The 24,585-nt window shown below is 43.1% G+C and overlaps 1 protein-coding gene across 5 annotated transcripts in view; it reads left to right on the top strand.

Annotated features, from left to right (window-relative positions):
• The window catches only part of robo2 (roundabout, axon guidance receptor, homolog 2 (Drosophila)), a 144,840-nt gene that overhangs the window by 67,642 nt on the left and 52,613 nt on the right, over window positions 1-24,585 (top strand). For all 5 annotated transcript variants that reach the window (XM_028419553.1, XM_028419550.1, XM_028419552.1 and 2 more), the window contains exons 3-5: window positions 23,740-23,897; window positions 24,020-24,140; window positions 24,225-24,363. In XM_028419553.1, the coding sequence (XP_028275354.1) occupies window positions 23,740-23,897; window positions 24,020-24,140; window positions 24,225-24,363 (418 nt within the window). The remainder of the gene's footprint in view (window positions 1-23,739; window positions 23,898-24,019; window positions 24,141-24,224; window positions 24,364-24,585) is intronic.

The raw sequence follows: 24,585 nt of genomic DNA, 5'->3' as shown, positions 1-24,585 counted from the left end.
CAAGTTTAAACCACAGTGCCTGGCTGGCTGAGGTGTTTTTTGATAAGGACACAGAATCACCGTCAGTTTTGAGACCACTTGTTGACACTAAATGTTGGCTACATATGTGAAAGCATCCAATAATAAAGTTACACAACAGAAAGTCTAAGACATATCCATAAAACACAAGTCCCATCTGTTCTGTTCAATAGAAAGGAGGCTTTATGAAGTCAGGGTTTTTTTTTTTCTTAACTTCTCTCTAGAGGCACTTGATGACATAACCAGAGCAAGTGAGAGAAAGAGAGAGGAAATGGCTGTCTATAAACATGGCATGTTTCAGCTGTTATGTTGTGATTATTGGAAAAGGCAGAGGAGGTTGTCTGGAGAACATGTTTAATGGTCATCCCATTTTTTTTCAGTGACTTTCTGGACAGGCTGACAGTCTTAGTGAAGTTGTCCAAAACTGCCAGCAGGGATTCTCCCAGGCTAAAAACCTTGGGTGTGATGCTGAGTGACGTGTCGCATTGTAACAGTTTGCATGTAGGGATAGAGTGAAGGCCAGACATTTACTGTGTTGATTTTATGGTGTGGCAATAGAATCAGGGTTTATTATTTAAATTCATCACAAGTTTTATCTGTTTATTTACATACTGTGAAGAGAAAAATTGCTCCTGACTTGATTCACATGTTGGTGATACGATATATTTGCATGTTTTTAATGAGTTTTTCACCAGTCAAAGCTGTCGAAGTGTACTGCAATAACATATATGTTCATTTATTTGCAGATTTTCCATCAAAATGAGTCAAGGGTCAGTGGAATTTTCTCCACTAACCCTGAACATATTTGCAAACCAATATCTGTTTGTGTATTTATTATCATGCATTAGGTTTATGCAGCAGACAGGAGAAGGCAGGAATGAGATTGAGTATAGGGGTTTTTAAGTTTTGTTGTCCTCCATTTTATTGCTTCTCCACCACACAGCCTTGTTTGAAAAGTTTCCTTGTGAGATGACATATGGTAGCTCAACCATAGACTTGTTTTTTTCATCTCTGCCAACTCACGCTAGCTTTTACTGTTGAAATAAAGCCTGAAAACTTTCCAAAAGTAGTTTGGAATTCCCAGGTTAGCATGGGCTGTTTCCTGTTACTTTGATACCTCATCCCTTTCTAACTTGACGGATAGAGAGGGCAGGAGAAGGTCTCAGATTTAGACAGGTTTTATCTCCCTAGCCAAGTTGCAGTGAAACTCTGAACTGCCTGCTAGCTAACCCTGTCAGGACCAGACAGAGGACTCTGGTGGAAGGAGACCTGAGAATGACTTGTGTGTCACTCTTGGCTTATATCCTCTCCCGTCACTGCTGGAAAGCCACAGGCTTAGTGAGGAGGCATGCTGAAACACACAGTGTGGGGAGAAACATTCCTGACATTGTTGCCTGAGCCAGTCAGAGGTAATTGTTTATTTGAATATTCAGGTGGAAGACAGCTTCCACATGTCAGTTGCTCGAAAAACAGATTACGATGAGCGGCGTTGTTCTGAGGCTGTGGGTAATGAATGGAGTCCCCGTGTGCACAACTTGGCAGAATGTCCTACAGTTGCACACACAGAGTGGATTTTCTTTTACATTTGAGGAAATGCAATCATGCCCTGGCTCAAGGATTTAGGCTGATCTTCGTACTGACTCTACATCCACCCATGTTATGTTTGCAGAGTTTAACCTGTAGGGTAAAGAGAACACACAGAGCAATCAGCAAAGTAGTCTGAATAAACACTGGAGACCTTGAATTGCCACATTTCTATAATAGTTAACTAATCTAGAAGTTACCCCATAGCCTTTTCTTTGCCCTGATGGTCATGTCCACAAAAATGTCAGTGAACACATCAAAGACTGTTTACCCATCAAACAGTCTATGCAGAGTGGGAGATGTTTATTTGGCCCAGGGCTCTCATTCAGCTAATAGGCAGGGCTTCACTCCTGATGAATTGTCAAAAAGAAAGTGCCACATTCCTCCTCTGATGGCACTTTGAGAGTGTTATTGCTTTTTTATTGCTTTCCTCCTTTAATGAGTGGAAGAGCGCCCAATTACCAGCAGCAGCCATCGGGTTTCATCTCCGTAACACATTTCTGCCGGAGAGTATTATTATTGTTCATTAGGTTAGACCCAGAATCTGCGTAGCTAATGAGAAAGCTCAGCAGCCAAGAACCCTCATGTACCAACAAGACCACAATTCAATTAATTATAACATATTGCCTAATAATGTCTTGAGAGAAGTGCACAATCATCAGTTTTTATTTTCTTTTCCCGTCTTTCTTTAAAGACACATCACAGTGGGCTGCACTGCGAGGAGTGTTTGTTTGAATAGCGACTCTCAGAAGGAGTTGGGTCCGGCAGAGAGAGGACTGTTGAAAGAGAGCTCTGTGTGTGTGTTGGCAATGAGAGGAGATTGGGACTGGAGGAGGCCTGCCAACACTGCTGTTTAAGTACACACAGTGTTATTGGGTTACTCCAGGGGGGTGGGAGTCGACTCAGTGGGCTTGGATTAGCATGAGGGCAGAGAGCGGACAGCTGGGTGTTTCTGGTGGCGCAAGATCATGCTCGGCATGCGTTCATGTGTACGCCTGAGAGGGAAGTGTAGAGGAAGAGAGTGAAACAGGGTGCGTGCACAGCCGCTATAACAGCCGCCGCTCAACCATTTTCTCCGCCACATTTACCCCTTCTCCTTCCGGGGCCATTTCTTGTTTATAGTCTGTGGCATAAACAGGGAGCTGCTTCCCTCAGTGTGAGAGGGCGTCAGGTGAAAAACACAGGCTATCTCCTTCACCTCCATCCCCAGTGACCTCATCTTCCAGTCTACCAGTCCCAAGCTCGCCAGTGTCTAATTAGCTCACCAACACAGAACGCATCCAGAGTAATTGCGCTGAGTGTGGAAACTCTGCCCGTAGCAACCTGGCGTGTGTACACACAAGACTGCTCAAATAACATGGTGCTGTGGCAGGCAGCCACCACAATCTTCTCTCCTTTATTTATTCACTTACTCATCCATTGAGTCACTTAGCCCTGCTTGCTCCCTCCTCACTCTGTCGCTTAATCAGATTTACCACGCAGTTAGGACTGTTTCAGTCTTTATGTTATTCTCTGTGGCTTTACTGCGTTTTTATTTGGAGCTGTCAATCATCCGTACCTTCGCTTTTTTGTCTTAGTTCGTGCTGTCATAGATTTAGTTTTAGTTGTTTTTCTCTTGGTGACTTTCTGACATTAATGGAGTAATTTAGGTCATGCACTCTTTGATCCATTAGATGCTTGAGGAGACTTTTTCAGCTAATTGCTGTATTCTGAAAGACCAGAATTTGAGTCAGTGAGTAGCAGTGACCCTGGGGGCTGTCACCTCTTTTATATGAAATCCTGTTTCTGATTGGCATGGGTTCACACAAATATTAGCTGATATTTATACCACTGTGCCACTTTTATCATGATCTCTTAAAGGATTGTATGAGGGGGGCTGCAGTGTGATTACACACATTTTAGAGAACTGCGTGCTTTAGGGGTGTAACAAATTTAGAAAGAAATGCCTGCTATCGCGAATGAACTTAGAAGTAGGTTCTCAACAGATTATATACATTCTTACCTGCTGGAAATTTAATTAGAGCATAATTATTGTTTTTGTGCTGATTTCAGTTCAACGTTGTATTTAGATGTGTCAACAAAATAGCGGAAAGCAACATACAGGCAAGCAGACATCATCAACACACCCACTCGCTGCTGCACATTGGCCCAGTTGGAAATCACAGGTGTTAAAGGGGCTATGCAGGCTGTTTCAGACACACATACATGAGGACTCACATTGAATGAGCAAAACAAGGGAAGATAAGTCTTCACTGAAATAAATGGAGAAACTATTCACTCCCCTTGAGACAGCAGTATTTAGTAATGTCACCTGGGGCAGACAGGGAGGGGTCAGGAGTCAGGGGGTTGAAAATGGACCCATCTAACCTTCGCCATCGCTCATCATGATGGCTGGTTTAAGGCAGAAAAGACGAGAAAAAAAGGGAGGCTGGATCAGAGAGGAGGACGGTTTGAGCGTGCGGGTACTCAGACCAGGTTTCACACGATGATGGATAGAGGATGTTTAAAGAGAATAGAGCACTTGATGCTAGTGTGGCTGCAGAGGAAGGGAATAAAAGAAAGAGGCTGAATGAAATAATTCATCACTTGGGAAAAGGTATTAGTCTGATTGAAGGACCAGTAAAAGGGAGTAAAAAAAAGAGGGAGGGGTAGACAAGGGGGGGGGCAGAGGGAGTGACATAATCTCCGAGGTTTAAAGGTGAAGATTTGGTAAAAGAAGGATTTAATGCCAGCCAGCAGATGGAGAGTATTCCAGGGAATGTTGAATAATCATGCTGAGTCTAAAGAGAACTGGGAGGAATGGGTATTGTTTTGTCTTATCCCTTTCCTTCAAAGTACCATTTTTTTTCCTGCTGTCAGTCTAGTGGTGCGTCGTGGGTGTTATGGGGATTATGAGTTTTGCCAGGCAGGCCAGGGTTAAGATGAATGGTTGTCCTTTTGGATCCAAGATGGTCATTATCATTCCCACATGGTGCCGGTAGATAAAGCCCCCAAAACCTTTTTGATTCACACGGGTTTGTTGTCCGTCTCATTTTTCTTTTGTTTCTTTGTTTTCTAAGTAAACGCAGCACTGCTTCAGGCTGGATGCCTCCTCCTGGAGCAGACTGAAACCTGTCATAGGCCATTACTTCTGCACGTATCGATTTTTAGGACTGTGACAATAGCAATAAATAAAAGGATACCAGTTTCCAAATTGCTACACAGAAATAATCTTGGGCACAAACTTGTGAATATTATTAACTGAACAATATTAATTATTACTTCTTTTAAATAGAAAAACATGTCCAAAAACAACAACAACTGTGTTTTCAGTGTTATAAAACTGGTTTTAAATTGAGTGCTGTTAAGACTAGCCTTTCCACATTCACGGTTTTGCATTTTTTTTAGGTTTTCAGAGACTGTACTGAAAACCTTTGTCAACATAATAAAAAATATATGGATAATTTAATCACTTACTGCTTACTTACTTTCTAGCAGTTATTTTCAAAAGGGAAGTCATTTATCAGCTTTGTATTACATACCACTGTAGCATTTTGTTATTCACTGACATAGATGGTCCATGGCCAACCATTATTTTGGTCTATAGTGAGACACAGCAATAAATGTGTTTCCATCTGTTGCCTTGGTAGCAAATAACAGGGTTTAAAACCATTTCTCACATGGATTCCCCTAATGGCTATCTCTCTCTCATTTTTCTCCAATCAGAGGCCAGTATCATTAGCCTTGTCAGTCACTGGTAACAGTGGTGTGGCAGATTTCTGTTTGAATAGACTTAGGGAAGAAAGTCTGCAGTGGCAGTGTGGACTCTGAAGCCATTCATATACACATCCCTTTTGTGGTGTCACTTCAATATTGTAGTGTGAAGAAACATGTTGACATTCCTCTCCACAGGATTATTGTCAGTCTTTGTGCTGTCCATTAAGGCCAAGCTGCACATTATTCTCAGCAAATAATAATACACCCGGGCTCACTACATGATTCTCTTGGATGGAAATTGGCTTTAACTGACAAGCAGAGGAAGTGTCATACTGTCTGGGCAGCTCACTGGCAAATGCAGCTAGTTTGGACATTTTCAGTTCAGCCCTGGCTTTGATTGGGTGTGTGTGTATATGCATTGACTATGCATGCATGTGTTTGCTCATGCATGATGGTGCGTGTCAATTTACAGTATTTGTTCATGTTGATATTAAAAGTCTACTCTACTGCACTTTGCTTTTTTGCCATTAACACTTCCTTCTTTCTTTGTACCATCCGCATTTGTTCAGCAGTGGACACAGGCCTTTTGCTAAAAGCATCTGGGGTGCTATGATTAAGTATTAATTCAGGCGTGTGATCGATTTCACTCAAGCTTTAGCAAAAGAACTGAGCACAGGGGGCAATGTTCAGACCCTGACGCAGATTAGTTTTCAACAACAGATCTTTTTTTGCTGTTTCTCTCCAGGCGCAATGTATAGTATTCACTGCTGAACTGACCAGACAGACCACACGCAAATAGAGAATTGTGTTCCCTTGCATCATCATCACATTATGCTCTCAGATGTTCCTCTCCCAGCACAAACCTCAAACAATTGCTAGAGATGTTACAGAATGTTTCTTGCATCTGCCTTTCATCATAGGGCTGCTTTATTATCTTATTTTGATCAAAGGTTGATATTGAATCTTTTGCTCGTTCTGGGAGCATCAAACAAGAGACGTGTCCCTGTCCCTCTCCTCCTGCAGATCACTTGATCTCTGACCTCTGTTCAGGGTAGATTGACGCTTTTGCCACTCAGTCAGAGGAAAGGCCTCCCCAGCCCATCTCTAACCCTGCAGGTCACCAATTAGGCTGTACGTCCGTCATCCAGCCAGTCATCCCAACCCCCCCAACACCCCACCTACCCTTTACTGCAGATGATAGCCTGCACAGGGAGGCCATATTGGCCCTGTCCATTTGTCTTCATCAGAGACAATCGCGCTAGAGGCCTCCCTAGCCCCATAGGGGCCCCCCGTCTCTGCTCATGTCTACCTCACTGCCTCTAACTTTCCCTGAGAGGTCCATGAATATTCTCATCTTGCTTTACCTTGAGGAGCACCTGATGGTTGGTAGAATGGCAGCCTATTACAATGAAGCAGTTTTGTTTTCAGCATCACAATGATGAGCGGGAATGGGGTGCAAGTAGAGGACAGCAAACTGGAGGGCGATGGCTTCATTGGTGCCGTGGTGCACCGAAGCGTACAGTAGGGCTTTGGAAGCCAGTATATTTCCCTGGAATTGGGGAGTGTGAAACAAAACTGAAATGGCAGACAGGGGGCAGTTAATGGCCCTGTCAACAGAGCAAACCTTGCTTTGAGTTTACTGTTTTAGTATCAATTTCTCTGTGTGTGCTGTTGTGTATTTTTGACCATGTAAGCACATGTGTGTACAAATGTGTGCAGGAGGGCCTGCTCCCTCATCACTCAAGCTGAATGGACGTCAGCCACCAGTGAAATTAGACTGTCTCCCCCTCAGTGGTGGACTGTCACTATTGAGATGGAATGAGGGTGAGTGGTCCGGTCCCAAGGCACTTTTAGCAGAGGCCCATTTTGAAACGTTTAATGTTTGACACACACTGACACATTGTCAAACGCACAATGACCTACAAACGGCCATACTCTTTATCAAAAAGGTATGGCATAGCTACAACACAGGGCCTCAAAGTCACACAAACATTAAATCAGTCAGGCTAGCTCTCTATTTTATCTAAAGGCTTTTATTTGGCACCAACTTAGAAACTAGCTGCATGAATTACAGTAGGCCAATCCATTTGATTGCCTGACATAGTCTGGACACAATAGCTTTTGTTACTCGGATTCATCTCTGGACCTCATCTCTGGACTTGTTTCAATTCTATTCAATTCAATTCTATTCCATTTTGGAGCAAGTTTTGTCAGTAAGACATTATAGTGCTGCATCGTTAAGTGTCAGAGATTACGAGTATGCGGGCATGTGCGTGTGCCCTCTCTCTTTACAAGCATTTGATTATAAGGTTTGGTAATTACTGTAAAAATAATCCTCATACTTCACTGTTTCTCTTAGCTCTTGGCATTCCCCATGACTCGTTATGATCTAGACATCTAATACACAGCGGTTTTTATCACTTTCCAACCCTCATACTTAGGTCATTTCTGTAAAAGTTGTAAAATGTTTTTTATTCATTCATGGGTGTGCAGAGAAGCAGGGTTTAGAAACAGCTGCCACCACACAGCTTGTTGTGGCTTTATGGCGATATTGCTCATGCACTCCCTAAAGCATCTCTTTGTCTGATGGCTAAGTGGAGTGAGGTTACAGTCTCTTATTTTATCAGGCTTTTACCACTCCTCCGCTTCCCCCTCTCTCCCATTACAGGTCATCCTGCGGCGTCTCCCGCCGCTGTGCTTAAATGTTTAAAAGCCTTTTCCCCTTCAGCTTTACTGTTTGTTTACCTATTTATTATTTTGCCATCTCCTTTATACAATTTGTTATAATATTATTCTATCTCCTTCTCGTTTTATAACTGCCCCTTTTTTTACTGTTAGTGGGCTCTAATGGGAATAGCCATGTGCTTGCCATAGCATTTATATGTGTCTGTCATTGGTCTTAACACTCACACCAGACCATATATGTCCACTGAGAACTGCAGGGAACTATATCTCTTTAGTTTCTCAGTTAATTTAAACAGTTATTGGATTCCTCGGGTCCCATTCTTAGCCTGCCCTGTGATTCTCTAGTTTATACAAGGTCTGGTTGTCCTTGCAGATTTAGCCACTTTAATTTGTGGTTGCCCATAAATGCTGTGTTGATTCACGGCTGGTAATTTAGCATGTGGCCGCAAGGGGAGTGGACAGGCCCTAGTTCCTGGTCATTAATAGTGGGGCTGCGACAGAGAGAGAGAGTGGAAAGTCCTCCAGACTCCATTGATTCACCGTCTCCATGCTGAATACTGATGGAAGCAGCCCTGCCTCATGCTCTAGTTCAACAACAGGGTGAGTAGAGGGAGCGTAAGGGACAGAGAGATGAAAAAATGTCTTGCCTGACACAGATTACAGTCTCCCACTCCAGTTACACCACTGTTCTCCAGAGAGGTGACTGCACTACAGAAAGTCCATGTTTTGGCCAACTTTTCACCGGCTGTTAATGCCTCTTGTGTCACAGTTATGTGTGTTTAGACAGAAGACTTCACAACAAAGAGTTGCCTCTAGCAAGTAGGATTTAATACCTCCAGTTAGCTCCTTGTTGGTAGTATAATTGTAGACGGAGTCACAATGAAGACTAATGACCACTAAATCACTGTTGATGTTCAGGAAAAACAGTCATGACCTTGATGGCCTGCTTAGACAACCAGGGGCTCAGGCAACTCAACCCTGAGGGGTTAAAGGTCGACTAAAACAGTTAACAGAGCCCAGAGTCGCACCTTACCTGACCTCACTGTGACCTGAGAGGCAGAGATTGGCCACCACTTGGAATCCCTGCTAATCTGTCAGTTCAGACCCTCCCACAGTGACACAGCACACCCATGTAGGAGGTCAGGGAGACTGGAGGAGGGTTTACTAAATTGCTCCTGTGAATAGCTTGAAGGAGAATTAGAGGTGTGGAGTATGTTGTGGCTTAGAAAGGACAGAGAGAGACATATAATGCAATTTTCCTACATAATGTTGTTAATTTCACTTTTAAAAAAGCTGAGATCTTGACCAGTAAACACAACAACAGAGACTTTACCAGATTAATTGGGGCTGAGTAACATGTGCATATGTTTGCTTTAGACGCCCCTTTCTTTGCTAACAAAGAGTCTGGTGCTGCCAGCTTTGTTGCACCCCTGTGCTCCAGTATGGTGTGTCTGGTCGGCCTCTGTGTCAGGACCACTGAGGCCCTGTCTTCTCTCCAGGGAGTCCCCTTCCACTTGCTCACTTCATCCTCCTGCTGTTGCTGCCTTGTGGGACACAGAGGCACACAGAGCCCAGATTGAGCCACTCTTACTTGGCCCTGCTCCATTCCTCCAACAACGCTAATTACATCTCAAATGGTAATAGATGAGGCCTCGTTAGCAGTTCTCACTCCCTTGAAAGATTCACAAACATACATCAGAGGGGCCACTGATCGGTCTGAGCTTCCTCCTTCAAAGGCTGGACTTCACAGGGAGCTGGGGGCCCAATTCGCTAATTACTCCTGCAGTTCCACACTGCTGCTCTGCACACCGCCTGCACTGAGCAGACAGCTCCTCTCGCATCACCAGCGCTACTCTCAGACATGCCTACCCTCACACTCAGGCCAAACTACATAGGCGTGTTAAATCTATAATTCAATGATCAAATTAGCCCGCTGTCTATTTTTGTCTCTCCATAAACCAGCTGCTAATGTGATGACATTGCAAAAATCAGTCCTCTCATCGTCACAGCAGTTTTACCTCAATTTCTGTAAGCCCCTGCATGTTTAAGAGACAGACCAAGAACAAGAGTGTTAATAGCTTTCATAAGGAAAATCCTAGCATTAAATATGCCATTAGAGCTTCCCCTAACAAAATTTGTTTAATTAAGCCCAGAGTTCATTATTAAAGGATCTTAGCACAGCGTATGACATTTTGCATGCACGGTAGATAGTAGATGTGTAATTTCATTCTACAGAGATTTATTTAATTAAATGAAAATAGATCCCAAATTCTTAGTCTCACTCATGTGTGGCTCAATGTGATATTTACTATAAATGTACACATTGTACTTTGTTTCTGTCTCAGAAACACATTAGCTGTGTTTTTATATGATTATTATTATTATAATTACTGTGTTTGTGTTTGTATTGAATTTTTTCCTTTACCTGTTGAAAGCTGCCATTCCAAATGATGTATTACCGTGAAGAAAAGCTGCTCTGCAGGCTTGTTAAGCCCGGGTTCATATAAGATATTGATTGGTATATACCTCTATGTGGCTTCATTGTTTAAGTGATTTAATTCCACAGAATCCCATTAGATTTCATTATCATTTGTGTTTTATTCGCTGGCTGGAGCGAGGAAGATGGAGTCAACAAGAAGATTAGATGCCGCTCTAATTGTGGTGTGGTTTACAGTGGGCCTGTTCGCCTGTATCGATCCGCTGTGAGAAATAATAATAAAATGAAAGTAAAGTGATGCAGGGAAGGAAGAGGCGGCAAACGAGCAGGCGCTTGTTACTGAAGGAATGATGTATTGATCGCGTCTGACAGGGTGCTGTGGACTGATCAATCCTGATGGGCAAGAGGAGCCTGTTAGGAGATTCTCCTGGGTTGTGAGGGTCACTCAGACAACAGGCAATAGGAAAGAAATTAACTCGTCAAGGAAAAGGGATGGACAGAAAGATGGAGGGTGCATGATTAATCTTAAAGAAAAAAAAAGGGAAAGAAATAATTTATTCTTGTATTGCAAGGTCAGCATGCTGTATTTATGTGTGGATGCATAATTATTAGGCTTAGGCATCCATACAAATAAACCTTATCCACTTCTTCTTTTGTTGTTTAAAAAACACAAAAACATTTGAACAGAAAAGGTGTAATGGCGGCAGAGATACTGTATCATCCATGTCCGTTGTCCAGCATCCATCCAAAGTGCCTTTCTACTTTCCCCTTGAGTACACTATGCCTGGGCTTGCTGGAGCTAATTGATAGACTGTACATTCATTTAAGTCAGACATGAGTGGCTGCAATTAATGAAGGTGGAATTTGCTGGCCTGACAGTGAAGTGAGGGCTCATGGGAGAGTGATCTACAGCTTGAGGCACAGTCTAGAGGCAGATGCTGGAGTGGTGTAGAGTGAAGCAGCCATTACATTTCAAGAAGGCATTCACTGTGAACTCACAATGAATCCATTTTCACTCTAAAATTACCTCCATGAATTGGTCTAGGACCTATTTTTTCTGAATGTAGAGTAGAAATGTGAGCAAAGTTTTCCTCCTCAATTGCCAGCATAAAAATTCTCAGAGGATAATGTTGAAGCGACCAGGAAAGGGTCACTCTGTAGTGCAGGATTGGTTCTGTTTATGTTTTATTTGCTCAGATCAATAGATGCATCCAGGCTAGCACCCAATTTGCATTCTGACCGCATAATTGCTAGCATTACTAGTGCGCACATTTACAAAGTATTGTCAGTCATGAAGTGATTATGGTAATCAGCAGATGAATTTGAAAAGGCAATTTCCAACTGCATTTTTTTCTCAAATGAGTTGATCGACTTCAATCATCTGAGTGGTGTAGGGAAGAGTGGCCATCAATTATCTGTGTTAATGACAGGTTTTTAGCTGGGCGTTTATGGGTGTTTGCACAATGATGTGACAAAGCAAATACACGTGTGTTGTTTGTTTGCTAGCGGTGTGGCACTGCTGGGTCGTGTTGATGTAAAACAAGCAACAATTACCTGGTGAGATCAAACTCCCGTGGACAGTGCTAAGTGCCTGGTTGTCACCGTGGCGTGGTGAGGTCAGGGGTCCCACAGCAGAGTGCTCACATGTCACCCCTCTGCTATTTAAATTGAGGCACTTTGCCCCATCCTCATTCGCCCGCCCCCCCTTCTCATATTTAATTCAGGAGCAGCCCAGGGAGCAGGAGCAGTGTGTGTGGGGTGACCTCTCGAAGGCTGCACTGGAGCAGGGACAGACCATTTTGGACCCTTTCTTGACAGTAGCTCTAATAGCGACCAAACTCATTAATGTAAGACACATATTCAAAGTAGACATTTTAAGCATCATTATTTACTTTGTTAGTGGACTGAAGGGCGGGGTGGAGAGGTCCATGCTGAAATGGAGGAAGTAGTCATGCATGAGTGGAGCTCCTAGCTCTTCATTTAAAGAGTGCTTTTGGAGGAGGAGGATGCTTTCTTGTGGCTTGTTATGCTTCCCCCACATTCAGACATGCTGTATGAAAATACTGCCCTCCGTCCCTGCTATCGTGGATTCAGTTATTCAGTTATTCATGGCTTGAGGCTGAATAATGAAAGAAAAAAAAGAAAAGAAAAAACTCTGTTGCTCTCTCTCCCCCTGTCTCTTGACTGGATTGCTACTTAGTTCTTAACTCCTATTGAGCCGGGGCACCTCCAGCATCAGCGAAATCAATAATGCTGGATGAGAAGTCATTAAAATGACATTTGATATTCAGTAATGCTAATGCTAATGAAATTTGAAAATGATTAGCAATCCATACTAATCAGAATATCTAAGTCATCATTATACAACTAAAATACACCTCTATTTGTACACACGCTACACTCATTCCCACAGAATGCAGAATCATATATCTTTCTTCACTGTTTTTAGCCATACAGTATTTTTGGTTTGAGCAACAGCATCCTGACAGTGATCTGTGCCATCAAAGAGCCCAGAGTGATGCGGCACATGCATACAGAAGTAGCTCTTTTGACGGCTGCAGCAGAGCAGAGGCTTGCACAGCACGGTGGCTGCGATTGCCTCCACTCTGTACTGCTCTTTTATGTGGCTGTGGGAGATAGAGGTATTTGAAGACAGGGATAAGGCTGGTGTTGTGACGCTGTCAACCAACGCTTCATTCTTTAGCTGCAGTGATTTGATGCTGAGAAAATCAGTCCTGAGATGTGTCGTACAGAAGCAGCCTTAATCTTTGTTTAATTACACGGGCTACAGAGAAAGATGTATCATGTATCACATAAGATCTAACTGTGTGATTATATATGTTCAAAGACATGCACGTATAGCATGTGAGTGTTTTTGTGTAGTGGGTCACTTCCGTTTTCATGTATAGCATTATGAATTAGCCCTTGCCAGAACAGACACACAGCGATTTTATACTAATTTATCTTGATTAAGCTTCCTATGGAGAACACATTAACACAGAATACATGATCACAATAATTCCTCCCCCCATAGTCACACATATCCCCACAGGCTTAGCTGTATCTGTCCAGCAGGGGGCGGACAACCAAATGGGCAAAACACAATCTCATAGAAGCTGGTGTATGTGTATCTCTAACAGAGAACTGATAAAACCACACACACTAATTGGGTTTTACAGCAACCACAATCTCACAATGCTCTTTCATTACCCAGGGGACAGAGCGTCTGGCTGTTTCTGTGTTTATACAGGGGGGCTTACAGCATCTGTGCGTGTGTGTGTCTGTATCATATACGATGTGTGTCAACCACCCCCACTGATCTGAGAGTGCCATGTCTGTGTGCAATCAGTGGATTCCAGCAGAGGCAAGAAAAAAACAGCTCGAGTGGTGTCTGTGTAGCCACACTACAGTAAATGTCCACCCTGACTACTGAAGTCCCTCCTAACGGCTCCCCAGTGTCCTGCTTTCTGAGGTTGGACATGATTATTTCAAATGTCATTGTATCATAGTGACCTTTCAAGGACCTGAAATTAATCAAAGAAAAAACTGGGCCTTCTATCTTAAATGGCAAGTACAGTCACCTTTGATCCGAGCATTAGATGGAATTGTCTTCAGAATTGAACTGATTTTTGTACGGTTCAAAGTCCACAGCTGGTACACAAAGTCGTTTTTTATTGTATCTTGAGATACACCAAATAGGAAGTTGTTTGTTATGTTATATTTTCCTGCTATTTCTTATTGATTCACTACACAGTGAAAGCATTTAGTACTACTTTAAGGATCATTTGGTTCCTTATATTGCTGCAAACCACCAGAATTACTAATATTATTATTAATAAAATACTGATTTTTGAGTGTGTGGCTTTGAATGGAAAAACATAGCAGCATAGTCTGTGTGGACAGATCCATAATTACCTGTGAGACATTATAACAATTGTGTACATACTGTTTAGACATTTTAAAATAAGGCTGTGTTGATTGTTTTTCCACTGTGGTAGAAAGAAGTGCTAGGTACAAGCGTCACTATCAGAACACCCATGAGCATTTTTCACAGCAGACATGTTGTGTCACAGCCATACTCCCTACACTCCCTTCACACTTTTTATCTTTAGCAGTTCTGGCTCAGTAAGTCTAACTCATTGAATTATTAGCTAATTGCCAGGTGAATTCAGTATTGATTGTGTGTTGCTCAGCAGCTAGCTGGTAATAGAGTATTGCTGGTTGCAATGTGGATTCTCCTACTGGGTCATATGGAAGATGGAGACTGTTAAGATAAAGGACACTGCGTGGGTGGAAGTGAACACACACAAACACAGAGATGCTCAAACAGTATCTGTTCACTGTTCTGTCTTTGCTGCAGAATCTTTGCCCTGGAGAGTTGTGGGATCACTGTGCTGTGCTGCTGTTGAGCCACTGTCTTGTCCTTGCTATATAGGTCATTTGTGCCCTCCAACGATATCTTATCCCATCTGCAGTGCAGTCAATACTGTTGACAGAACTCCAAATAGCTTTGGATTAGAAGTTACCTCATTAGCTTTGTTTCTTTGCTTAAATAATTAACCTCACATCTCCAGCCTACAAGGAAGTACTGGACAAGTTTGTAGCACCAACACAGTATGAAACTGTGCTGTTTCATCTGCCTTTTTGATGTGCTGCCGGGGAAAATTTAAGAGGAGGATAAAGCAGGAGCAGAGAAATGGAGCGCCTTAAAAAAAGAGGGAGTGCTGAGGGCCAGAACAGGAAGGGTTTAGACACAGAGCTCTGCACTGATCCTAGGCATGGCAGCCAGTGGCGTATTTCAGATTGTTTTCCATTTGCATGATAATATGAGCATGGATTGACTCACACACAGACACAACCACACACACATGCAAGCACACAGCAGGATTATTACATACAGAATAACGGTTCCAACAGGCCAGATTACCCGTGTGAGTATCCCAGGTTTTATTCCATGCCCATCAGCACACAGGTTACATAAGCCAGGTGTACAGGTACATCCAGCTGCACAGACACAGTAAGCTGATTACAGACAGAACTAAGGCAATTACTTTAATTATTACATGGATTGCAGGGACTAGACTGTGATGTGGATTCTCTCAAGATGTAGAGGTCTGATTAATGTATAATTAAATCTATATAGTCTAATAGTCTGTATGCATAAACAGCCCTTACGGTAGCTTTTGTGTGAGTTTATTGTGTTGTGGGATGTTTCTTATCTGAGGAAATGCAATGGATAGTATTCTAGCACAGCATCTGCCATTTCAGTGAAGTATAGAGTGATCAGATTGTTATTAGTGCTGTTGGTGCATTGCTCTGCCGTGTGCTAGGCAACTGCTTTCCATAAAAACTGGCAGGCTCTGCAGCACAGACGCCTCAAATCGTAATTTGTGTGTGTATATGAATGTGTGGTACTTAGGTGAGCCTAATGTTGCGGTGATTTGCTGAGCAGGCAGCAGCACTGCTACAATTTATTCCAAGTATTTAGATGTTATGTGCACCACTCAATCATGCTTCAGCAGACACACATAAAGTATATTGCACATCTTCAGGATGATAGTTGTGCTGGTTGCACAGAAGGAAATTTTCCAATGCACAGTATGACTAAATGGAGCATTGCTTCTTCCCCTTCAATCATAAACAACATGCAAATATACACAGTGGGACATGTAGATGACAACAAAAAATACCTATCTATGGGTGAGGCTGTTGTAAAGGTCATTTGTGTATCCAGTTTAATTTTTGCTCTTCTTCAAGAGTTAAGATCTATAAAGCGATCAATAAATCTCTTTAAATGTCTCTGCATCCAGGCTGTGTGTGATTTAACACCCCGCCTCTTCTGCTGCCTGCTTTCTGTTCAGCCAACTGACAGACCTCTGCCTTCCTCTGCTCACAAATCTTAACTGTATCACCTTCTGCCCAAGCCGCCCACCTAGAAAATAGTCAGATCTTTACATTTGATTGATATCAGAAACGGTTCAAAGTCCTCTGTAAGGTTCTGATCCCAAAACGTTGGGTGATCCCTGGTATGGAAAATGTGTCACCTGTGATCTACAGCGAAGAACAAAGTGTCCTTAGGTGTGGGATTCTTCCTTTCTGGCAGTATTGATTGAGGGACAGATGATCTGAAGAGGCCATTAGGAGGATTGAGGAGGGGGGGAGGCAGGGGAAGGTTGTGATGAACACCACCCTAATCATTATGCCACATGCAGCACTGCCTACACTATCCGCTCTGCATGCAGATTTATATACACACACAGGACAGAAAAGTAGGATTAGTCCAGAATTTACAGCAGCAGCGTGTGAGAGATCAGTGTTCTGTTTGTGTTCATTTAGATTCTTGTTTGTACCCATTTGCTACCGCCATGTTGTGGGGCTGGCTCTGCATCTGCACCAATACACACATGACTGCACACCACTGATGGGTGGGGCTCTGTCACAATGAGCACAAGGAGACACAGTAAAAGCGCACACACTAACACTGTGAATTTTTATGATGTCTCATACTATCTTCTTGGTCCAGGCATGTAGATTGGTATCTAGGGAGGACAGCTGAGTATAGTAAAGTGGGCTATCTACAGCTGTTGCAAACACCTCCTTTCCTCCTCTTGCCTGTCCTGCAGTACGGTGTGGAGCACACTTGCACTTGGGGCTCATCAGACCAAGCTAGATAAAAGCTGCTCAACTCCAGCCGAGAGCTTAATTAAAACGGGGCAGCCATCTCAAAGTGACACCTTTTACAAGCTCCTAACGGCTCTCTGCTCACCGTTACTGCCAATCCAATTATAGAGCAAAACAATAAAATAGACACGGAAGGAGCGGCAGCAAACAGGCTGGCACACAGAAAAAGACAGGGAAGTTATTAAAGATTATATAAAGATTTGCACAGCAGGCTACAGAACCAGGCTGCAGAAAGGTTTCATTTTCACCAGAGATGCCCATGTAAGCATGCTACACCGGATAAGAAACTCAGCTTCTGTGTGTGTGTGGTCTCTGAGGGAATCTCTCAGCCTGGACACAGTTCAGCAGCATCCTGGGGATTATCTTTCCCCATGGAAGGACACTACCTCAATGTCATTAGGCCATTGCTCACACAAATATGCAGAAGAAATAAACACACACACACACACACACACCCTGCACCAGCACACATACGCAGTCTTTTTATTTCCAGATCCAGAAATAGAGCTACTGCTTGACAGTGTGTCACAGCTGGACATGTGACATATGTTACACCTGAACAGCTACATGTGAAAACAGTGGGAGGTTATACATATTAAATATAACACTGCAGGTGAGAGAGGGATGTAGTGATGATGAAAAATAATGAGTTATTAAGACATTATGGTGGTATAGGTAGACTATATACTGCAGGTATGTTGTTACTAGCAGCAGAACTGTAATAATTAACAATATCCCATTCACAAAAAGAGGTGGAGAACTGTTAAAGGGACTTTCCTTTTATAAATGTTCCATGCCCCATTTTCCTTGCACTGTTACATTCATAATCTTTAAACTCCAACACTTTCCTATGGCGTATTATGTTTGATGATTAGATCTCAGAGACCAGCCATTAATATGAGATATTTGCCCGCCCGCCTGCCTGTCTGAGTGCACTGCTTCCTCTCCTTGTCTTCTTCTCACCTTACTTCCTCTCCACTCCTTCCTTACCCGCTGCAGGAAGCAGACCCACCTGCTCCATCATGATGCCTCACTACCTCTGTCTATGCTGTCAATGCTGTCTCTGTGCTGGAATTGGCAGGAAATCAATCCCGCTCTCATCTACAAACACCCCACCCTTTCTCCTCTTTCCTCTCTTACGTCTTACTCCCCCTTCCGGCTGTAAAGTGTCCATTCTGGACCGAGCACAAGCATCAGCGCAACATCATGCCTTATCAGAGCAGGCACAAAGGCCTGTGGGCACATTGTTCATCAGTATCAGCCAGCTCCAGTTTCTGCACACAGTCTGCATCTGCCAAGCATCCCCCCCAAAACACATTTATGACCATAAACAAGACAACAGAATGAAAACTGGAGTGGCCAACCGAAATCATTTTGGGGCAAAATGCATCTTTAATTGTAGCACATGTTAATTACAGAGTGCTCTGAGAATGGAAAAAGATAGAAAGACGGATACAGCACATCATAATTTATTATGCAAATGTATTCCATTTTAGACACAATTAAGTGATTAGAAGGCTGTCGCTCTCTGCTCTCTTTCTTCTCCTTGTCCTTACTTGTCTTTTTCTTTGCTTTTCAGCATATTACTGTAATGAAGCCATTACTTCTTCAAGTGAATTTTAATGAGTTTTTAAATAACATTTTAATGAGCTATACATTACCATAAAGCATGGATTAGGCCAAATTGAATTGTGTGTGTGAATGTGTGCTGTATGTGTGTGTTGGTATTGTTAAAGGGTATAAAGGGAAGAGGTTCATTAAGAGTTAATTATATTGTTTCTCAGGAGCAACACCACACATTTTTCCTGGCCAGCAGAACGGCCCACTGTGGCCCTACTGTCATTACGATGCTGCTCAGGGGCTTGTTAGGCCAAATTAGGGGTGCTGTTTAAAAAATGAGCTTTGAATGGGGCTGCTGTTTAAATAAAGATGTTTGTTTAGATTCATCTACTGAATCTGAGGTAGAAGCACATTATGAGGTATGGATGTGATGGAATGCCCTCCATACATTTACATTCAGCCCCGTCTTCACTACCACCTCTTCAGTTTGACCTTGATCAGGCCTTCTCTCACCATCCCCTGTTGTGTTGTCTTATGTCTTGTCTCTTTTTCTCCCTCAGCGTTCTCACCATCTCTTTTATTCCCTTCAAGGCTCTATTAAAGATGCACATTTCATATGGTATCACCACCTGTGTGTGTGATCCCCCCACCACCACCACCACCACCACTATAATATCACTGCCAGCCATATGATTCTCTTTACTTTCAGTATTTTCCATATTTCCTGCATCTTATCTGTGAAAGTGACAGTGTTATTTACAATCCCTTAGCTCAGGATGTGCAGATAGGGAGAATGGTGGTGAAGATCTTATCAGACTTGGCCATGGTCTATGGAGGATGACTAGCTGTGCATGTATATAGCTTCATCTGCAGAAGCCCATCTTCTGTCAGTGTAAAGAGACCACTCACAAGGTAGTGAAAGTCAGTGCATGGGTTTAGATGCATCGATGAGACAATGCTGTGGGATTTGTGGTGAATGATGAACAGAGAGGATGGAAGAAAGAGGAAGACAAGGAATGACCCCTGATAATGATGAGAATACGGCAGACAGAGAGAAATAGTCATGAGTTCTGTTAATGATATAGAGTCTCTCTTCTGCTCTCGGAGGAGACACAGCCTTGGGCATGGCCAGACGGCCATATTTTTGCAGCTGTTTCTTTGGTCTGACCTGCAACCCCTCAGTGGAGGAATACAGGGGATATGTGTGAACCTGCTGCTTTCTTGCCTGCTGAGGGGGTAATTTCTGCATCTGGATGGGGGGGCAAAGGTTAGCTCTGGCCGGTGGGAGGCCAAATGAGAGAGTCAGAGCTGGAGAAACAGATTGTATCCAGACAAATGGAGCATATCTCCTTTCAGTGGGGTATTATATAGTGTGGTATTATCCTTCTCCCGCCTTCAGCGTCAACAGTAATACAAAGCATCAATGACAGCACATAGAGTAGGTTCAGTATGTTTTGTCAAGTGACATATATATTGTCTCTCTTCTCTAAGGGTGGAATAGAAAATGGTGGAATTGTAATAGCACTCAGCCGGATGAAGCGCAAAAAACACTCAAATGAAATGATATTATAGCTTGGAGCTACCTCTCTACAGCTCTCCCAGTTTGTGTGTGCATGGTGTATTTTCTAATCAGACTGTGGGTAGAAGGTGGTGAATCTGGATGCCAGGGTATGGCCCCGGGCCTCTAGCTGTTGTAATCTCTCCATGTGTTTCTTAGCCCCTGACCCGGGAGAATATCTATGAAAGCACAGAGGGTCTGTACTGTGGTAAATAGGAAGAGAAAAGTAATAACAACCACACATACATACACAAACATTCACATTTGCAGTATTACAAAAAGATACCAAGCCCTGCAGCTTTTAAGAATGCTTCAGGTGTGTGTGTCTGTGTGTGGGTGGATGTGGTGAACGTCTATCAAAGTGATGTGAATGTCAAAACGGAGGGGAAAAAATGGGTTTTAGACATCTGTGGTGTTGTGGCAGTGAGCGCAACCTTTGTGAACCAAAGCGAGGTGCGCTCCTGTAGGTGAATGTGTTTGTCAGCACTTATCTCAGTATGCAGGCTGGACGCTTCAGTCAAGGCTTCCCACTAATCTTTCCGACAAGCAGTGTCACCCTCCAGTGAGTAATATCTTGGGTGGGAGAAGAGGGCGCACTGTACAAAATATTTCTCCTCATCCCGTCCTTGCCCTGCCACCTCTGTGCTATGATGCCGGATGTTTGTGCTGTCATGCATCTGAGTCCGGCATTTTTTTGTGTGTATGTGTGTGAGTGAGCTAAGTCTGTCTCAGGGAAAGTACACATACCCACAGATAGACCTTCCTAATAGTTGCTGGCACAGTGCTCCCCTGCCGGTGTAGGACAGTCTGGTGTACAAAGCAACCGTGTGGGTGTCTCTTTTGTGTTTTTGTTTTGGCACAGACTTCTACTCTCAACCCCTTGGCTGCTTCACAGCACAAGTTGCAACCCAACTCCCTCCCATTTAAGTTGGAGGTGTTGAAACACTGCCAGCTGAAAGAGCTACAAATTTGCCATGCTTTGCCCCCTGCCTGATGCTCCTTCATTCAAATCAGCCCACTCCTCTGATATTTAGGAAATAAATAAATAAACAGAAAACGAGAGGCAAAGGAATATTAATATTTCTCAGACATGGGTTCTTTTTAGCCCGCAGCCGGATTGACAGATGTAGTACTTGCCAACAGAGGGGTATGAATGTAAAAATGTATAAATATTAATAAGCAAGTAAGCAAGGCGGCAGAGTTTGCGGCCTGCTGGAACTCCATGGGAGGTGAGATGTTTTCAGTGGAAGAAGAGCTGCACGTTTCAGGGGGATAGAAAGGCAATTACCTTATGTCTGCTGGCTGAGTGGGGTCTGAATGCCTAGGGCCTCAGAGTTGGAGCCGGAGTTCAGATTCTGACAGCATATACACACACACACACCTACTTAGTGATACACTATTATCAGACTCTTCTCTCCTAGATTAACAGACATGTTATGATGCTAATATAAAAAGCATTCACTGGTTTTATTATTTCCACCACATATAGTTCTACCCATGAAGGTGCCTGCAGGCAAGCATGTCACCGTGGTAGATATTCATACTGTACTGTAATTTTACACTGAGGAAAATTGATATTGTAGCTGTGTTTATGCTGTTTGAATAATGGTGACCTTGTAGTTAGGATTAGAAAATATAGTAAAATGTGTTTGTATTGACCCCTCCCCTCATTTACTTTGTAAATATATCTGGTGAGTGTTGGTATCAGCACGCCCTGAACCCACACAGGGCATAATCCTCTCACCGGTGTTGTGCCTGTTTATTTGCTTGTAGCTGTTTATAAACTAATGTTTATCCTACCCTCAACAAGTGTGTGTATTATTGGCTGGAGTTGTGTGTCAGTGCTCTGTTTATTTATTTCTTTTTGTACTTATTTATTTTTGTGCATGCGTATTTATTAAGATTGCGGGGTAGGGATGCATTTACTGTGACGCACCGTGCAGTGTTAGATTAGATTAGAAAGCATGGTGCAAGCACTGTAATGATGCACCTAATGTGTGTTTCTTTTGTCATTGTTCTGTTTCAGAGGAAATTGATTCTGACAAAATCCCGTGGGTGCAATCAGCAATGAATAGAAAGGAGCAATTAAAATCCAACGTGATCTTGAAAAACAACAGCCTGTGTATGGTCCAAACCAGGCGATGATTTTAAACAGCAGGACATTTGTTTGTAATGCAAATGCAAAGAGCCCAGTGGTGGTAGCTGTTATGGCCACCCTGGCCAGGGGGTTCAGTGTATTGGAGCTGGCTAATTACCTGAGCTGTTTAGATTAAAGGGCAGCCCTGTATGAGAGAGAGAGAGATCCCTATCTCTACCTCTTCTGTATTCCCTCCTATTACCCCTGTGTAAAGGTTTCATTTGAATTCATGTCACACAAAAGTCCCACTCTATACCCCTGTGCATCCCCAGGATAATTGGGTTGTAAGCTTCCTCTCTTCCACCACTCTGCTTTCCCTTGCTCAAAATAAATAAATAAGAAGACAATGGCTGTGTGGCTTTCTGCAGAGAGGCTAAGAAGAGTGAATGAAGAGATGAGAGAAGCCTGGAGCGTAGGGACCAGTTATCCCCTCTTATAATCCCAGCCCTGCCTACCATTGTCCCCTGTGCCTCATGGAATTTACATAAGGACCTGTGGTGCTGCCCTTAATTTAGCCCTCCTCGAGCAGCTTCAAATATCCCCCAACAAGCTCAGGCCTTTTATCCATCAGAGGAATCATATGTCCGTTGCTGCTCTGCTGATGGACATGGTGCTGAATGTAAAATTCCTAAAGTGCTGCACGGAATGGATTTATTGAAGATTAAATGGAGAGAAATCTGTTTGAGTACACACAGCAGGAGCGAGTTTATATCTTCAAACCACAGTTTTGATATTGGTGTGTTTTTTTGCCTAGCAGTATGGAGGATGTGTCCTGTTTTAAATCAGGGTTAATTTCTTGCGGTCATTTTAGTGTGTTAGGGCTCTCACATTTGCATTTGTGCGCTCATTTGTGTGTCTGTGTGACAGCTGCTCTGCTTGTTTGATAATGAACTGGTGTTGTGTGTTTTACTGAACACTTCGCAGGGTGAGAGGCTATCTCTCTGATGAAAGTCCTACCCGAGGGTGATTAGATACAAGACCTCAGTTGTACATCAGGCCACCCGCTGCTTTGTGTGTTAGCACGTCGCTGGTTGTGTGTAAGCGTGTATGTGCACATGTCACTAAAGGCAAGCAGTGTTGCACCCCCATGAGCTCTCACAAGTGAATGACACCAGGCTTCGGGGTATTCTGAGTCTGTTTGTTCTGCTACCTCCACAGGGACCTCCATTAGCTCCAATTAGCGTTCACTTGCTTGCCCAGTCAGATGAAGCTGCACATCCCATTTTAATAGCCCAGATAAATACCGCATACATTCACATTCTGTTGTGTACACTACTGAATACATAAAATGACATTGTAAATATGGTTATCTTAGGCATACAGGTATTTGAGTTACTTTCTATTGTACTTTTTGTTAATTAGTTCCACTTTTTTTCTCTTCAGTACTGCGAGATGACTTCAGGCAAAACCCTACAGATGTGGTGGTGGCTGCAGGAGAGCCAGCAATCCTTGAGTGTGTCCCTCCCAGAGGTCATCCTGAACCCACCATCTACTGGAAGAAAGACAAAGTGCGAATTGATGACAAGGATGACAGGATCACCGTGAGTATCACTATTACCTATTTTAATGACAGGAATAAATTAGAGTACCTTTTACAGTTAGTGTTTAGCGCGGAATGATCTGCCATTAAACACAGAGCTCACATGGGTTCCCCTCTGTCTAGATTCGAGGAGGGAAGCTAATGATCTCCAACACAAGGAAGAGTGATGCTGGCATGTACATCTGTGTGGGCACCAACATGGTCGGGGAAAGGGACAGCGAGACAGCACAAGTCACTGTATTTGGTAAGCTATTAGTACTATTATTAGTGAAATAATGTACCTAATGTCTATCCCACAACTGATTTTTTACTGTGCCCAATCCTGCAGAACGGCCAACCTTCCTCCGGAGACCCATTAATCAGGTGGTTCTCGAAGAGGAGATGGTGGAGTTCCGCTGCCAGGTACAAGGAGACCCCCAACCTAATGTACGCTGGAGGAAAGATGACATTGATGTTCCACGTGGGAGGTATGTATTTTTATTACGATATACTCAAATAAGCAATGATAAGACAATTTCTCCTCTATGTTGAATATGAGCAACCAATTTTAAATGCACCATGTATGCACCCTGTGCTAAGCACTGATCTGACAGAGTGCACTTAATGCAAAAGAGCTGTGAAGGGGCTGATGTCAGTGTGAGTAACTCTTTCAAAATAATGATAACTCACACTGCCAGCTCTCACCTGGC

The sequence above is a fragment of the Parambassis ranga genome, chromosome 13, assembly GCF_900634625.1.
Source record: "Parambassis ranga chromosome 13, fParRan2.1, whole genome shotgun sequence".
In the NCBI taxonomy this organism is placed as follows: Eukaryota; Metazoa; Chordata; class Actinopteri; family Ambassidae; genus Parambassis; species Parambassis ranga.
This window is presented reverse-complemented; position numbering and strand designations above follow the sequence as displayed.